The sequence below is a fragment of the Capra hircus genome, chromosome 25, assembly GCF_001704415.2.
Source record: "Capra hircus breed San Clemente chromosome 25, ASM170441v1, whole genome shotgun sequence".
NCBI classification, from domain to species: Eukaryota; Metazoa; Chordata; class Mammalia; order Artiodactyla; family Bovidae; genus Capra; species Capra hircus.
This window is the reverse complement of record NC_030832.1, coordinates 32,702,735-32,720,763: the sequence shown is the minus strand read 5'-3', so window position 1 is coordinate 32,720,763 and position 18,029 is coordinate 32,702,735. Positions and strand designations below refer to the sequence as shown.

The following is an 18,029-nucleotide window of genomic DNA, read 5'->3' as shown; positions in this document are numbered from 1 at the left end:
TCACTGGAAAAGACTTTGATGCTGGGAAGGATTGAGGGCAGGAGGAGAAGGAGGCAACAGAGGATGAGATGGTTGGATGGCATCACCGACTCAATGGACATGAGTTTGAGTGAACTGGGAGATAATGAACGACAAAGGAGCCTGGCAGGCTACAATCCGTGGGGTCGCAAAGGGTCGGACACAACTGAGCACGCGCACACACACTCGCAAGACATCTGTTGAGCATTCATGGAGTGCCTGGAGCCCCGACGTGCGCCAATCGGGCTGAGTCCCACAGGGCCTTGGGGGACAGAGCTGTCACCCCCTCCGAGAAGCCCTCCATGATCCCCTGGGTGGGGGGTCCCCCTCGCCCCCCGTGCTTCCACCAGGCTCTCACTGACAGTTCTCAAGCCCGAAGGGTCACCCCGTGTTCCTCACTGTCGCCTGCCTCATCTCAGACTGTTTTCTGTACTCTGACGCAAGGTCAGCACTGCATCCCCATGGGACCGTGCTTGTGAAATATTTGTCCAAGACAAATATTGTTTCAGGACAGTGAGCAGAAATGCTGAGAGGTGACACGACCCACCCGTGACTGAACCAACACAAGCCTAGGTTTTCGACTCCAAGTTCTTTGCCCTCCCGGAGCCTGGTGTTGCCTCTCCCCCAAGGTGCGGGCAGTGTGATGCTCAGGGCCGCCCTGTGTCTCTCTCCACCCACTGGCAGCGGAGCAGCAGGGGTCTGCAGGGGAAGGCGGGGTGGGTGAGTGAGCCCCACGCTCCCAGACACACCCACGTGCCCAGGTGACAGTCACATCCAGCAACCACGAGAACCTGAGCTTGCGGGCTTGTCTTTGAGGTGCTGTTGACTTCCTTTTGTTAGTTTGTTATTTATGGCTGCGCTGAGCCTTAGTAGCTGCACACAGGCTTTCTCTAGTTGCAGCGAGCGGGGATGACCTAGCTGCAGTGCCAGGCTTCTCATTGTGGTGGCTTCTTTTGGGCTTCAGTAGTAGTGGCGCACCAGCTTGGCTGCCCTGCAGCATGTGGGATCTTCCCTGACCAGGGATCGAACCTACGTCCCCTCCACTGGCAGGCGGATTCTTAACCGCTGGACCACCAGGGAAGTCCGCTGTCTACTTCCTTTTAATCCAGAAGGCTTTGTCATATACCGACTGGGTCCCGTCCCTGCCCTGGGCTTGAGAGGAGACAGAAGCGTGGAACTATGAGCTGATAGAACGAGAGATTTAGAGGAAACACCTTAAAGATCAACCCTGCTTTCTAGAGATGGGAAACTGAAAATTCAGGAAACCCAGTGTGCCTGGTAGAGCGAAAGACCTCCTGGGTCAAATAGGGTATTCCTGGCCCTGTGCGGCTGTGTGACCTTGGGCAGGTTACTTAACCTCTCTGAACCTTTGTGGCCTTGACTGTGGTGAGCAACGGCCATGACCGTGTCTGGGAAAGCTGCCAGCGGAGTGTCTGGTGCACGTTGGGTGGATCCAGGTTGATCTTTCCCTGGCTCCATGCAGAGTCCCGGAGCCGTCCCTGGTGGCAGGGGGAGTAGCTGGATAGAGACTGTCTTCCACCTCCATGCAGGCTCGAGGTGGCCCCAGGATCCAGGACTCTGTCCTAATTGTCTGCTGACGTGGACGAAGGTCAGGTTGATGCTGCCACCTCTGGGATCCTGAAAACCATGGGGAAGGGCTCTGATGGGGTGTGTGGGAAGGTGCGAGGGCTCCCGGGTGCAGAGTTTGGGGTCTCTGTGGCCAGGTGCAGCCATCACTCCCCGAGATGGGGACGCAGGAGGAAGATGTTATCTGGGATGTCTGATGCTGGCAGTGCCTCCTGGCACCCAGGTGGCTGGCTGGTCGTGCTTGAAGAGAGAGAGATCCCGGAACTCTGAGATTCGGATATCTGGATGCTAGAATCAGGAGCGTGGGCATGAACTGGACCAGACAGGGCTACAGTGGGTTGGGGGGAGGAGGACTGGGAGGGCAGTGGGTGACGGAGGAGGGAAGGAGGGGTGTCAGGCGGTGTGGGAAGCTCTATGCCCTGCAGGGCTGGGCAGGCAAGGCTCCTCCCTGGTGGTGGAGCCAGGGAAAGGCTGGGCCTCGTGCCCGGGGTGTGAAGTGCAGGCGGGGGCAGCAGACAGTCTGAGTGGCACGGAGCCCTGGGCCTCCCAAATGGAACTGAGTTCTGTGAGATTTTTCCAGATTAGAACAGGAGTTGTTTTTCTTCGCCGACCCATTCTGTCTGCTCTGCCCCTCACCTCCCAGGCCCTGGCTTCCTGCCGGCTTCCAGCTCCCCGCCCCCACCCCCCGAGGCCCAGCCCGTGTGGTGAACTGTGCCAGGGTGCCCTGGGGCCCTTCCTGGAACACCCGCTCCTGGGACACATGCCCACGGCCGCTCTGCCAGGACCTCCTCTACACCGTCCATGCCCCGCTTCTCTCTGGCCCAGCCCAGGCCTGTCTCTGGGGGCTCCACTGACCCCAGCTGCTCTTCCAGGCCAAGGAGAGGGCTGAGGGAGGGGAGCACAGGGTCCGGGCAGAAGGTGCCCCACCAAGGGCCCCCCCGGACACTGACCAGGAAACGTGTGCAGCTCTACAACCCCCAAACCTGCCTGGTCGCAAGCTTTGGGCTCTGGGTCTGTGAGGCAGCCAGGTGATGACTTCCTGCAAGCCCAGCTCAGTCAGGCTGGCACAAGCCCCCCCCACCTCCCCGCCCCCCAACCCACCTCATCCCCTTCCCCTGGCCCCACCCTGTGCTTCAGCTGCAGCCAGCACACTGACCTTTCACCTTTCGATGCCCGTGCAGGGGGCTGATCCTACACCTGGGGTGTCTTTCCCCACACGCACTCCATCCTGCCTTCCAAGAGACCACCCCCCCTTGAACATGCCCCCTCTCCCATCTCCTCGGGGGTGTCCCCGGTCACACTTCTGGGGGGGCACGCAGCCTGGCTGTCAACCTTGCTAGGCTGTGAGTCCCTGGGAGGAGGCTCCTGGCCTCCTTCTCCTCGGGGTCCTGTGTGCCTGATGCGAGGCCTGCGCTGGGGAAGCTGTTCAGAGAATGCGGGATGGGTGGATGGATATATGGACAGATGGCTGAGGCCAGCAACAGGCTGCAGGGGAGTGGGCGGGCCCTGGAGAGCCTGTGCCAGCCAGCACGGGTCTGGACCGCCACGTGGGAGAAGGAGCAGGTCAGGTCCCGGGGCCGAGCCCGTGGGGACCCTCACGCTCCCTTGCCTTCCTCTCATAGATGAAGATGATGCCAACAGGCTCGGGGAGAAGGTGATCCTCCGGGAGCAGGTGAAGGAGCTCTTCAACGAGAAATACGGTCAGTGCCTAGCGAGGGAGGGAGGGCAGGGCTGTGGGGCAGCCTTCCTTGGGGTCCCCCTGCCTCTGCAGCCAGCCTGGCCTCCAGTTGTCCCCAGCTGGCCTGTCTGCTCCCTGGGGACATAGTTGCACTGTGACTGATGGGAGCTGACTCCTCATTCTCACCCCCAACCAAGAAAGCGGCTGGGGAGAGGAAACAGTCAGCGGTACACACAGCTGGGATAGCGGTCAGCCTCAAGCGCCTCTAGGGCTGGGCTGTGTGGCAGAGGCCGTGGGCCACGGCCAAGCGCCTCTTCACACAGACACTTGTCTGCCCGGCACACTCTCAGCCCTGAGAATCTAGAGGAAGGAGTCTGATCCCGCCATCAAGGGGGCTCAATGTGGGGAGGGAACTGGCCATGGAGTAGATGCAAAGTGCCAAGTCCCCTGCAGAAGGCATCCAGGTGCCAGGGAAGAACCAGGATGGCACAGTTGATAATACAGCCACCACCAGCGGAGCAGTTTCTAGATTACTGAATGTCAGGCAACACTAGGTGCTCTGTATACATTTTTTTTTCCACCACTTTTTAATTTTGCAAAACTGAAACTCACACCCATTAAATAACAGCTCACCATTTTCCCCTCCTCCTTTCTGTTTCTATGAATTTGAGTACTCTCAGACCTCACATAAGTGAAAAGATACAGTGTTTGGGGTTCATCCATGTTGCAGCTTGTGTCAGAATTTTCTTCCTCTTAAAGGGTGAATAAGATTCCCTAGTATGTGCCCTCTGTGGGGTCGCACAGAGTCAGACACGACTGAAGCGACTTAGCAGCAGCAGCAGCAGCATCTGTATTAGATTTTGTCTGTCCACTCATCCACTGAAAGACACCTGTTGCTTGCACCTCTTGCCTCTTGGGCAGCTCTGTATACGTTTTGTTTGTGATGAATTTAGCAGTATTATCTACTTTGTATTGTAGTTGAGAGTTAGAAGACGATTTTTTTTTTAAAGAGTTTCAGAGAGTGACGAAGGAAAGCGGGAGAGTGTGGAAGTGTGATGAGGAGGCAGGGGTAATGGGGGCGTAGCCATGGCTGGATCAGTGAACAAGAAAGCTCCTTGGAAGAAGGGACGTTTGAGCAGGAACTTGCATGTCACCGGGGACAAACAGAGGGACGCTTGCCAGGCGTAGGGAACAGCTCAGTGACTGCGGAGCAGTGAGAAGGCTGGTGGGCCAGGAGTGGGAAGGTGCGGCGGGGGAGAGGCTCTCGATGAGTGCAGAGAGGCGGGCAGGCCAGGACTTGGGGTTTCGTTTTGAGAGTAACAGGAAGCGACTCTGCTGTGTGGTTTGCTGTGGCTTTTTCACTTTTTATTTTGAAATCAGCTTTCAAAGCAGAGAGAATGACTCAGTGACCCACCGTGTAATCCACAGACCTGGCTTCTGTGTTTATCGACATTTAGCCAATCTTATATCTAAGCCCAGTTCATTGGGCTTCCTGGGTTGGTACTAGTGGTAAAGAACCCACCTGCCCATGCAGGAGACTTAGGTTCAGTCCCTAGGTTGGGAAGATCCCCTGGTGGAGGGCATGGCAATCCACTCCAGTATTCTTGCTTAGAGAATTCTCCATAGAGAATTCCAGTATTGTCCATAGAGAATCCCATGGACGGAATTCCATAGGCATGGTTTCCTAGCTTTAGTCCTTTAAAACAAACCTAAGACATCCCGTCATTTTGTCCATAAATACCTAAGTAAGGTCTTTTATTTTTTCTAACACAACAGGAGTAGATTTTGCATCTCTCTATATATTTTTTTGGCCTTGCAGGATCTTAGTTCCCCAAGCAGGGATCAAACCCATGCCCCCTGCAGTGGAAGCAAGCAGTCCTAACCGCTGGACCTCCAGGGAATTCCTTTTTTTTTTTTTTAACTTATTGAAGTCTAGTTGATTTACAATGCTGTGTTAATTTGTGCTGTACAGCAAGGTGACTCAGTTTTATAAATATATATATATTCTTTTTCATATTCTTTTCCATTCTGGTTTATCACAGGATATTAAATACAGTTTCCTGTGCTATACAGTAGGACCTTGGTGTTTATCCATCCTGTCTATCTATCTATCTATCTATCTATATATATAATAGCTTGTACCTGCTAATCCCAAACTCCCAATCCTTCCCTCCTCATCCCCCACCCCTGGATTTTTAGTTTTGCTAATTGGGTTCAAACAAACAAACCAGTGGTGTGTGTGTTGACTTACAAACTCTCTGGGGTACAGTGGCTACCGAGTGGGCCATGCTGGGTCCCAGCCCTTCCCCAGAGAGCTCGCCTTAGACCAGGGAATCTTCCCTCACCCTGACCCCCTGTGCACTCTAGGTGAGGCTCTGGGCCTGAACCGGCCCGTGCTGGTCCCTTACAAACTGATCCGGGACAGCCCAGACGCCGTTGAGGTCACGGGCCTGCCTGACGACATCCCTTTCCGGAACCCCAACACATACGACATCCACCGGCTGGAGAAGATCCTGAAGGCCCGCGAGCACGTCCGCATGGTCATCATCAACCAGCTCCAGTGAGTGCCCCCGGCACCTGCTGCAGGGGGTATGGGGGGGCACGGGGGAGGGAGGGTGCTGTCTGGATCTGGGAGGGGAACCCTCAGAGCTGGCCCAGCCAGGAGTCCAAAACAGAAACAGCGAGAAAAGGAGAGAGAGGAAACTCTCACTTGCACAGAATCAGGTAGGCAGCCTAGCTGTCTTTCATCTTTTCTTTTTTTTGATGTGGACCATTTTTAAACTCTTTATTGAATTTGTTAACAATATCGCTTCTGTTTTATTTTTTGGTTTTTTGGCCTCGAGGTGTTTGGGATCTTAACTCCCTTGACAAGGGCTTGAACCTGTTGCACTGGAAGGCCACGTCCTAACCACTGGACTGCCAGGGAAGTCCCAGCAGTCTCCTCCTAAAAGATGAGGAAACAGATATCCAGAGTGAGAAAGGGACAGTGTAAGTCACAGTGGGTCAGCTGGGCTCTGGACCCAGACATCTTAGTCTGTGCAGGCTGCTGTAACAGCGTACCACGGACCAGGTGGCTTAAACAACAGAACTTTATTTCTCACTATTATGGAGGCTGAGAAGGGCAAGATCAACGTGTCAGCAGATTTGGTCCCTGGCGAGGCTCTTCCTGGTTCATGAGTGAGCATCTTCTCACTTTGTCCTCACAGGGTGGAAGGGATGAGGGAGCAATCTGAGACCTCTTATATAAAGACACTAATCCTGTTCATGAGGGCTCTACCCTCCATATCTAATCACTTCTCAAAGGCGCCACCAACAAATATCATCACACTGGGAATTAGGTATTTTTCCACATTTGAATTCTTCGGGGATACCAACACTTAGGCTATAGTGCCAGATGTCCTGATTCTAACCCCTTTCAATTGAAACACATAGCCTCAGCATTCATAGGTATTTATTTTTTCAATTTTAATTAAACTTGATTTTTTTTTACTATGCCACTCATTTTTACCTGTTTTACTGTATTTAGAAAATAACAGTAATTCAGTACCCCCAACCCTAGAAATAGCCACTGTCTGTATTTTATTGTATATCCCTATATACTTTTTTAAATACAGTAGTTTATTTGATTATTTTTCGGATTTAGAAACAATACGCACAGCAAACTTGGAAAATATAAAAGGTAGAAGGAAGGAAGATAACCCATAACCCACCTATTTAGAGTTAACACTGGTGGTGCATTTCTTTGACTTTCTCTTCTATTCCCATATTTTCTTTCCAGTTTTACACTCCCTGTTTTTGAGGGTTTTTTTATTTTAAATTTTTATTTATTTATTCACTCATTCATTTATTTTGGCTATGCTGGGTCTTCATGGCAGCTCCCGGGCTCAGTAGCTGAAGTCCTTGTGCTTAGTTTCAGCATATGGGATCTAGTTCCCTGACCAGGGATCAAACCCACGCTGCCTACAGTGGAAGCGCAGAGTCTCAACCTTTCTGGCGGTTCAGTGATTAGGATTCAGCGTTTTCCCTGCAGTGGCCTGGGTTTGATCCCTGGTCAGGGAGCTAAGATTCCACAAGCCACACATATTGTGGCTTTTTTATTTTAAAAATACAACTTTTTTGGGGGGGGGAGGGGGCAGCCAAAACTTTTTTTTTTTTTAATAAAATAATATAAAGTAAAATAATTGTGTCAAAAAAATTGTATCATTCAACTGATCTGAGTTGTCCAGCTACAGAAACAGCAATGTGCCAGAGGACTGTTTGGACTCGTGGTAAAGATCCAGTAAAATATCTATTGATCTGTGGGGAGAAATCATATTATTCAGTGAAAGTGAAAGTCGCTCAGTTATGTCTGACTCTTTGTGACCCCATGGACTATAGAGTCCATGGAATTCTCCAGGCCAGAATACTGGAGTGGGTAGCCTTCCCCTTCTCTGGGGGATCTTCCCAACCCAGGGATGGAACCCAGGTTTCCTGCGTTGCAGGCGGATTCTTTACCAGCTGAGCCACAAGTGAAGCCCCATATTATTCAGCAGGGCCTCAAAAGTAGAGGTTTCCCTCCCTTCTCATGCATGTTCACCCCCTGAAGCAACTTCTGGAAAATAGGAGAAAATGCCCACCCACCCCCAGTAGGTGTACCTGCCAGAGAGAAGACACTCTGGGGTTTTCCTTCCATGTTTCCCATATATCAGTTCAGTTCAGTCGCTCAGTCGTGTCCGACTCTTTATGACCCCATGAACTGCAGCACACCAGGCCTCCCTGTCCATCACCATCTCCCGGAGTTCACTCAAACTCACGTCCATTGAGTCAGTGATACCATCCAGCCATCTCATCCTCTGTCGTCCCCTTTTCCTCCTGCCCCCAATCCCTCCCAGCATCAGAGTCTTTTCCAATGAGTCAACTCTTTGCATGAGGTGGCCAAAGTACTGGAGTTTCATATATATGTAAATTAGGTTACAGCTAATTTGGGGAGGTTCTTATAATAATGCTGCAAGTAAAATAATCATTAAAATAAAAAGTTATAGACATAGTAGGGCTTCCGTGATAACTCAGTGGTAAAGAAACCACCTGCTAATGCAGGAGACAAGAGTTCAGTCCCCGATCCAGGAAGATCCCACACGCCGCGCGGCAACTAAGCCCGTGTGCCACAACTGCTAAGCTTGTGCTCTAGAGCCTGGGCGCCACAAGTACTGAAGCCCGCGTGCCCTAGAGCCTATGCTTTGAAACAAGAGAAGCCACCACAGTGAGAAGCCCTGGAACTGTAGCTAGAGAGTAGCCCCCACTTGCCGCAACTAGAGAGGGCAACAAAGACCCAGCACAGCCAAAACTCACTAAATAAAAATAAACATTAAAAGAAAAAAAAAAAAGAATCCAGGTTCCTTTAAAAAAAAAAAAGATATATTTAAAACATAGTACTATCTCGTATATCCATTTACATAAATGTAGGCACACACTTCAGATCACTCGGTCAGACGACACCCTCGCTTTCTAGAGGAAACCAGTCAGAGGGGTGACCTACGTGGCTCGGCACTGACAGTGCCAGTCTTGCCATCACCCCCCCTGCTCTGGGCGGGGACGCTGACCGCTTTCATCTGGGTCTTTCCTGGCTAACGTTCCAGCATTGGTGGCAGCCTCTTCATCTCACAATGTTGCCCACATTCAGGGAGCAGGTGAGGAGGGGGAGGGGCAACCTGGTGTTCTGACTGCCACCTCATTTCTCTCTTTTTCAGACCTTTTGCAGAAATCTGCAGTGACGCCAAGGTGCCAGGTGAGTCAGAGGCTAAAGAGACCACCCTTGTGCTTCTCGGGGACCAGACACAGCTGGGCCATGGGGCACACGATAGAGGAAAGTGTAGTCGTCTTGCCTGGAACTTCCCCAGGAACCCTGAGACCTTCTGCAAGGCCGGTATCCCCAGAAGGTCCCAGGAAGCCTACAGGTACCCTTCAGAGAGGCCCTGCCATGGAGAGCTGAGCCTGGCAGATCAGCTAGAGAGAAGGAGGGGCAGGCAGGAGCCAAGCAGGAAGGGGCATCAGGTAGGATGGGGACGCCACCTGGGGTGGGGAGAGGGGGTGACCTATGCCCTGCAGGGGTGAGGCAGGTGGGCGCTGCCCAAGACTGGCTGGGCCCCTGGACTCTGCCTGCACTTTCAGAGCAACACCTGCACTAGACCCTAGTCTTCTAGAACTTTTCGGGGTCCTGGAACCTGGGAAGCTCTGGGATTCTGATCAAGCAGGTGTGTCACAGGACTCGAGAGGCTGGAGCCCAGGGATTGGAAGGCGCACCTCTGATTAAGAACACTGATTCACAGGGAATTCCCCAGCAGTCCAGCGGTTAGGACTTTGGACTCTCACTACTGAGGGTCCAGGTTCAATCCCTGTTTGGGCAACTAAGATCTCACAGGCCACATGCCAAGGCTAAAAAACAACAGCGCTGATCTAGTCCCACCTCTCATGGTACAGCTGGGAAACTGAGGCCCAGGGAGGGGAAGGGACTTAGCAAGGCCACACAGTGAGCTGGTGGCCTCCTCGAGCCTGGTGTGCTGACCATCCATCGGAACCACAGGCCACCGTGGACTGGAGGCCCCAGCGTGGCTGTTCAGTGGGGACAGTGACAGGATTCAACGAGGCTACCCCACCCCAGCCTGAGACTTAAGGTCCTAACTCCAAATGGTCAGAGTTCCCCTGGAATGCCACAGCCTTCTAGCATGTGCTGATGCCAAGGGCATGGTATGGGATAGGGAGGTGACTAGGTTTGGGAGCTGCTCCCAAGTCAGAGGCGAACATGCAGAAGGCCCCATGGAGGCCTCCAGGAGGAGAGTTTGGGACAAATTATCAGAGACTTAACGGGCTTCCCTGGTGGCTCAGACGGTAAAAAAAAATCCGCCCGCCAATGCAGGAGACCTGGGTTTGATCCCTGGGCCTGGAAGATCCCCTGGAGAAGGGAATGGCTACCCACTCCAGTATTCTTGCCTGGAGAATCCCCATGGATGGAGGAGCCTGGTGGACTGCAGTCCGTGGGATCACAAAGAATCAGACACGACTGAGCAACTAACACTTTCACTTTATCAGAGACATATCCACTGCCCCCCACCATGGCCATCTTTAGGGTCTTACAGTGACCCCCACGGTGGCCACAGCCCAGGGTGAGCACCTCTGAGTTGTCTGCACGTGGAGCCTCCTGCAAAAATCCCTCCTCCCTGGCTCACAGCCTGGGTTCCTTCTGCCTCCACAGTCTTCTTTTTCCCAGGATCTCCACTCATACCGCATCCAGACCCCAGCCTCTGGCTTTGCTTCACCAGCTAGACAGTTGCCCACCCAGGCCCAGCATGCCCTCATCCGTGTCATTAAGACCTTTCCGTGGGCTGTGTCAGTAAGCTGTATCCACTCAGTCAAGCCCAAATCTCCACTTACATAGCACACAGCTGCAAATATTTGGGGAGGAGCCACACCGTGCAGGGAGATCTTAGTTCCCTGACCAGGGGTGGAACTGGTAGCTCCTGCAGTGAAAGCGTGAAGTCCTGGCACTGGACCACCAGGGAAGTTCCCAATACACCGCTGCGAATCTTAATTTTTTTAATTTTTGGCTGCACTAGGCCTTCATTGCCCTGGGCGGGCTTTCCCTAGTTGTGGCGAGCAGGGGCTCCTCTTGGTTGCCGTGCGAGGGCGCCTTATCACGGTGGCTTCTCTTGTTGAGGAGCACAGGCTCTGGGGTGTGCGGACACACGGGCTTCATTGCCCCCCAGCATGTGGAATCTCCTCGGACCAGGGATCGAACCCGTGTCCCCTGCATTGTCAGGCGGATTCTTAACCCCTGGCCCATCAGGGAAGTCCCCCACACATAACTGCAAATCTTTTTGCTAAGTCTTTCATAATCACATGAATTGGATTCAGTAACAGCACAACCCCTGCTGGTCCTGCTCTGCGCTGGGCTTAGTACTGGGTTCCTTCAAACTCTTAGTCTCCTTTGAGTCTCGTATCATACAGTTTCCCCCTTTTGGCTCAGAGAGGTTCATCATTTTCCCAGGGTCACACAGCTAGTAAGTGGCAGCTATGGAGTTTGAACTTCGGGCTTCTGGCTCTAAACTAGGCTTTCTCTCCACTGGGACGCTGCCTGTCCACCAGGGCCTGTGACCTGTCGTTTGCCACAGCATTGTCAGATCTGGGCCATCACACGTCGGCGGTAACAGTAGCAACCATACTGATAGCAGTTCTCAGTTGTTGAGTATTTACTGGGGACCAGGTACATTATCTCATGAGATGCTCCCAGCAAACCTGCAGAATCTCACTCACATTTTACCTGCGACAGAACTGAAGGTACAAGGCCATTAAGTGACTCTCCCTGAGACCCAAGGCTGTATGGCTCTGAGTCTGGGAGTTCTGGGGAGCCTGGGACCTTGGATTCTGCCTGGTCCGAGAAGGGTATAAGGAAACCCTGGGCCTGAGCTGAGCCTGCTGGGGAAGCCTCCCTGGAGGAGGAGGCCATAGTGTCAGCAAAGCAGACAGTGGGCGGGAGGAGGACAGTGGGCAAGTCGGGCATGGGGGCTGCTCAGGGAAGGTGGCTGCGGAGATGGGCCTCAGCCGCTGGGGGATCAGGAACCTTGAGTGCTGAGAAGGGGACTTCAAACCTGCCAATAAGGCCTTCTCCAAGGAGGAGTCAGGAAGGCGAGACACAGTGGCCCTGGCACCCAGCATCAGCAACCCTTTCTCCCACCAGCCAAAGACAGCAGCATTCCCAAGCGCAAGAGAAAGCGGGTCTCCGAAGGAAACTCCGTCTCCTCCTCCTCCTCCTCGTCTTCCTCTTCCTCCTCCTCTAACCCGGAGTCGGTAGCATCCACCAACCAGATCTCACTCGTGGTAAAGTTGCGCAGAACAGGACCTGACTGCTCTTCCCTCTGGCTTTCAGCCGGCACTCGGGCAGGGTCGTCTACGCTGGGGCGTGGGTCCAGGGTGCGGGGAGACGCTGGGTGCTGAGCAGGGTCTGCAGACTCAACTGCCTGCCCCACCCGTGAACTAGTCCACCTCTCCTCTCATCAGACACTCACAGGCACCCCAGGGAAGGAATTCACAGGCCCACTGTGCAGATGGGCAAGCTGAGGCCTCAGAGTGGGAAGGGACTTGACACCTCCTCCCACTCGATAGGACCTTGTGCAGATTCCCGGGTTCCCAGGGCAGTCGGATGCTAGCCTAATCTCTGTGCTCACATCACATGCTCTGAGCCACAGGGCTGCGAGGCATGGGTGTTACCCACAATATGTAGATGAGGAAAACCGGGGACAGAAGCCCATTAACTCTGCAGCCTCACGCTGGCCAGTGGTGGATGGACGCCCCACCTCCAGAGCACCACCTGCTCTGTCACGTGGCTCCTCTCGAGGGGAAAGCTTCATTAAAGGCACAATCCAAGGGTTCTTTCTGATTTCAAAATATCAGCTTTGGAATCCCAAGTCCAAATGGGGAGAATAATTGGAAGCCAATTGAAAATGACTTTAGGATTTGTTTATGCTCGGACCCCTTCCCAAAATGCACAGCAGTTCAGGCTTTGCCTCTGTCCCTGCCAGGGTGCTCACAGAGGGTCCTTCAACCCTCCCGCCACGCAGAGAGACAGGAAGGCTTGCTCTGGAGCCTGAGGCCTGGAGGGGGCTAAGTTTATGGGGCTCAGGCCACCTGTTCTGAGCGATCCCCAATTTCTTCCCCACGTTTGCCCACACGGTTGGTCCCTGGGACACAGGTGGGAACAGGTCAGAAAGCTCCAGCCCTGGCCCCACAGTCACTGGTGAACCGTGAGATCTTAGGTCACACCCCCCTCTCTGGGCCTCCCACAGCCTCAAAATAAATAGCATCCGAGGAAGTCCTTCAGAAATCGTCCCGGGGGGCTCTCGGAGCCACCTGGAGTCCTAACCCAGGCTGTCTGTCCCCCCTCTCTCTAGCAATGGCCAATGTACATGGTGGACTATGCCGGCCTGAACGTGCAACTCCCGGGACCTCTGAATTACTAGACCTCAGTGCTGAATCAGGACCTCACTCAGAAAGACTAAAGGAAATGTAATTTATGTACAAAGTGTATATTCGGATATGTATCGATGCCTTTTAGTTTTTCCAATGATTTTTACACTATATTCCTGCCACCAAGGCCTTTTTAAATAAGTAAAAAGAAAAAAGAAAAAAAAAAGCATTGCCTCTGTTCCTAACTGTTACTTGTTCTCTTTTGGAATTTGTGGCTGCAGCTGCCGTCCCTGGAATGAGGTCAGGAAGTTTGGCTCAGCTGGCCTGCCCAGGCCTTCCGTCTTTGCCAAGAACAGAGGCCACGGCCCTGACCACAGGGCCCTGGGTACAGGCTTCATTCATTTGCTGCTGCTGGGGTCACATGACCTCAGGACGCAGTACCAGAAGAAGGTGAAGTGCAGGGCCGAGCCCCTGGCCTCAGGGAGCGTGCCGTGTGGTGGAGGGTCATCTTGTCCTGGCCCCAATAACAGGTGCAGTCAAGGTCAGATATGATAAGGAGACATGGAATCTCCATAGCTAGACAGAAGACATCTTGGAGACAGGCCGTTTGGGTTGGGCCCGGAAAGGTGACATGGCTCTTTTTTTTTTTTATTTTTTGGCCACGCTGTGCGGCACGTGGGATCTTAGTTCCCAGACCAGGGATTGAACCTGCACCCCTTGCTTTGAAAGCATCGAGTCTCAACCACAGACTGCTCGGGAAGTCCCTGAGGCGGGTTTTGGCTACTGTGTGCACAAGCTCAGTCGCTCAGTCGTGTCTGACTCTTTTCAACCCCATGGGCTGTAGCCCATCAGGCTCCTCTGTCTATGGAATCTTACAAGCAAGAATACTGGAGTGGGTTGCCATTTCCTCTCCCAAGGGAACCCTCCAACTTAAGGATCGAACCCATGTCTCCTGCATTTGCAGGCAGATTCTTTACAGCTGAACCACCTGGGAAGCCCCAGGTTTTTGCTAGAGCTCAGGGTATTTAAGCAAAGTGGTGGGTCACAGCTACTGGTCAGAAAGACCAGTTTGGTGACAGGTGGAAAGGTGAAGGAAGTGATGAGACTGAACTTCAGAAAACAAGTCCAAAGGGTCTGGCAGTCATTCAGGCTTGCCATACTGGCCACTCCTTCAGTCCTGATGGGGAAGCCGGGGAAGGACAGGACGCCCTGGAAGCACATGGCAGGGTGCCTTTACCTAGCACAGACTCAAGAAACGGTCCTTGAAGCATGCTGCTGTTCAGTTGCTCAGTCATGTCCAACTCTGCGACCCCACGGACTGCAGCCCACCAGGCTTCCCCATCCTTCACTATCTCCCAGAGCTTGCTCAGACTCACGTCCATTGAGTCAGTGATGCCATCCAACCACCACGACCTCGGTCGCCCCCTTCTCCTGCCTTCAATTTTTCCAGCATCAGGGTCTTAGGAGTTGGCAGGACAAATAGGGAGGGCTGGGGCTAGACACTGTCGTGGGGAAGAGCCACATGTGTAAAGGCAGGGAGACTGGACTGAGAACCTGGGCATTCTAGGAACAAGAAGGAGTCGCTGGAGCAGGGGAAGGGAGGAGAGTGGCTGGAAGTGAGATGGAAAGGTGGGCAGGGGTGGTCCACAGGCTGTGCCCTGCATGTGGTACTATGATGAGGGGTGAACCCCGGCAGAAATGCAGTGTGGGCTCTGCTGGCCCAGCCTGCTGCTCTGCAGCTACATTGTATCCTTTTCCCCCGGGTCCTGGTGGAAGACCTTGAGGGCTGGGCAGAGGTGAGGAGGGACGCTGGGGAGAGCTACAGCACGGAGTACCAGGGGAGAACCAAGACCAGGTCTGCACATTTTGGAAGGGCATGCCTTCCCCCCGCAGAGGAGAGAGAAGCCGGAGTCCATGTGGGAGGCTCTTGCTGTTGTTCCAGCCAGAGCTGGTGGGGGTTTGGGCCAGGTGAAGAATAACAAGGAGGTCAGCCAACAGGACTTGGAGGTCAGTTAGACGCCAGTGCTGGGGCGTGGAGGGGTCAGGGTGGACTGCGGCGTCCAGCCAGGGTCCAGCAGGAAGCCTGCGATGTGGAGGAACTGAGTCCTAAGTCAGCTAAGTACACAATCCAAACAGGCCAGGAGCTCCCGCCAGCCCTCTGGGTCAGCCCAGTGCCCAGAGCCGAGAGGCAAGGTCCTGTCCCAGCCTTCCAGACTTCCTCCTGGAAAGACACAAGAAGCCGGAACCACAAGCTTGGCATGCCCCCACCCAGACTTTTCCTCTCTCTGCCACATTCCAGTGGCCCCAGGACCTGCCGGGGCCCTCCACTCCATCTTCAGTTCCCTGGCTTTAAACCCAGTCCGCCTTTAATCTCCAGGATCAGGGGAGGGGCGACCCCCTACCATTGACCACCCACTGCCCTCAAGGCATCAACTGCCTAGGAGATCAAGGACCGCATGGTAACTGCCACCTTGCCATCAGACCCTCTCTCCTGGCACTCAGCCTTCCTCCATCTAATCCTGGCTCTCCCTGCATTAAAAAGCCCCCACTGCGTTCCCTCCCCTGCACCATTCAGTGCCCGGCCCTCCCTCTGTCTCCCTCCTCTGCCTCCCACCCCACCGATCTGTGCCCTTTTCTTCTCCACAGCAGCCACCAGGCAGTGAGCGCGCCTCCAGCCTGGCCACTGGCCTGCGTCCCTGTAGCCCGGCCGGCCCGTGGCTCGGGCCCACCTGGCGCCCCAGCCGCCGGGCTGGCGCCGCCCGGTTGTCTAGACCGGTCCAGGCCGCCCCGCCCCCGCGCTCAGATCTGCGGCCAGAGCCGGAAGTGGCTCCTGCCCGGAGCGGGCGGGGCTTTGCGTGCTCCAGACGGTGCAGCCGGCGGCTGCGCGGAGAGGCGGGGAGCCCTGGGGAAGGCCGCTAAAACCCCTAAAGGCAGGACTCTCCGCCTTTGTCATCCTTCGGACGCATGCAAATAGGCGGATTGGTGCAGCGAAACTTTGTGCCTTGGTGCCAGGCTTCATTGCAGAAATAAAGGGGATCCCCCTTCCCAAGTCAAAGCTTTTGAACAAAGAGGCCACCTATATCCGTTTTCCTTCCCGTCCCGGGGGCTCAGGGCTTTAGGAGATGTGTCCGGGCTGAGTACCGAGGATGTGCTTAGGGGCCTCTGGCCGCCTCCCCTCCACCCGCTACCCGGCCTGCTTGCTTAGTCCGGAATGTGCCCACCCAGCCCTTCCCCCGCCCCCCAGATCTGCCAGCAGGCCCTGCTTTCCGCAAGAGAGCCCAGATGCTGTTTATGCAACCTCCCCAGAATTTCAGTGTACTGTACTTTTTTAAAGTGATTTGATTCAAAGCACTCATTCTTTAATTAAACTTCATTTGGCTGCCATCTGTCTGGGTTCAAAATTGGCTTCGTGTTTTGCAACTCTAAATGAGAATTGTTATTGAATGTGTAAACACATGCACCAAAAAAAAAAAAAAATCACAAAACACTTTCAAAAGTAATAAATGAGGAATGTGCAGAAGCAACATTAGGAGCTGCATCTTAAACGTTCTAATTGCTGGGGAATGTATTCTGGTGGGTACATAATCATGTTATATACAAAACTTTGTATAGAAATCTGGTATCAATGAAAAGATCAAGATTATGGAAAATGCCAGAATTATATCAGACTGAAAACAGTAATAAAGCAATCATCATCGGAGCAGGGACAAAGCGAGGGTGAGGCTGGAGGGGGGAAGGGCAGCAGTTCCATACACCTGCTCCCCTGCAGGGAGCTTCCCTCACCTGGCCGGCTGCCCCGCTTCTACTGAAAAGAGGAAGGTGAGCTCTGCTGGCAGGGGCTTCACAACAGCCCTTCCAGATACTTCTTTAAATAAGGAGCCAGGGGACTTCCCTGGTGGTCCGGTGAATAAGACTCCAGGTTCCCAATGCAGGGGGCCTGAGTTTGATCCCTGGTCAGGGAACTAAGAGCCTGCCTGCTGCAATTACTGAGCAGCCAAAATACATTAAAAAAAAAAAAAGTCCAAGTTTTATTGAGGGTTGTCTACTGACCTCCAAGGTAGAAGGTCTCCTCCTTTCCACCTGGCCCCGGCAGAGAAGAAAGAAAAGATGGACTGTAGCACCTCTTTGAAGCCTTGTGTTAGTGGCTGGATAAGAGGTCGGTGCTCTTTGGGGGAAATGGTCTTCAGGATTTTTCAATGAGGAAACTGAAGCATGAAGACAGGGAAGGAGCAGGGCTAGAGGCTGATGGTCTCAGGAAGGGGCGGGTTCTTGCTGGCGTTTGTTTCTGGGTGATCGAGACTGGAGGATGCAGGAGTGGAAAGATAGGTGGTAGTTGAGATGTGGATTAAAGCAGACCCCAGAATCCCCAAGACTCTCTTTGGCTGATTTGTCCTCTGTGCCCCCTTGATCTTGTCTCCCTGGCCGTCTCCCCAGCACCGCCTTTCTATCACAAAGCAACCTCTCTCTTCCTTCCCAGCTCACATAGCTGCGCCTTCCCCGTTTTACCTGTCACTGAAATGTCCCCTCCTTGGGGGCCTCTCCAGACCACCTAGTCTAAATCAGATACTCTCTACTTCATAAGTTTTACATTTCATCTCCTTTAAAAAAAAAAAAAAGAAAGAAAAAGAAAAAGAAAACAAACAAAAAACATGTATTATGATTCTTCCCTTAACTTTTTTTTGGCTGCACCTCACTGCTTGCAGGATCTCAGTTCCCCTACCAGGGATCGAACCTGCGCCCTCAGCATGGAGCCCTAACCACTGGACCGCAAGGAAATTCCTCTCCTGTAACTCTAAATCCTCCTTCCTAG

The 18,029-nt window shown here is 53.4% G+C and overlaps 1 protein-coding gene across 3 annotated transcripts in view; it reads left to right on the top strand.

Moving 5' to 3' along the window:
- GTF2IRD1 (GTF2I repeat domain containing 1) overlaps nt 1-13,427 on the top strand; it is a 116,307-nt gene extending 102,880 nt beyond the window's left edge. For all 3 annotated transcript variants that reach the window (XM_018040881.1, XM_018040882.1, XM_018040884.1), the window contains 5 exons: nt 3,228-3,305; nt 5,651-5,843; nt 9,010-9,047; nt 11,994-12,133; nt 13,204-13,427. In XM_018040881.1, coding sequence (XP_017896370.1) covers nt 3,228-3,305; nt 5,651-5,843; nt 9,010-9,047; nt 11,994-12,133; nt 13,204-13,272 — 518 coding nt within the window. In that variant the 3' untranslated portion in view covers nt 13,273-13,427. The remainder of the gene's footprint in view (nt 1-3,227; nt 3,306-5,650; nt 5,844-9,009; nt 9,048-11,993; nt 12,134-13,203) is intronic.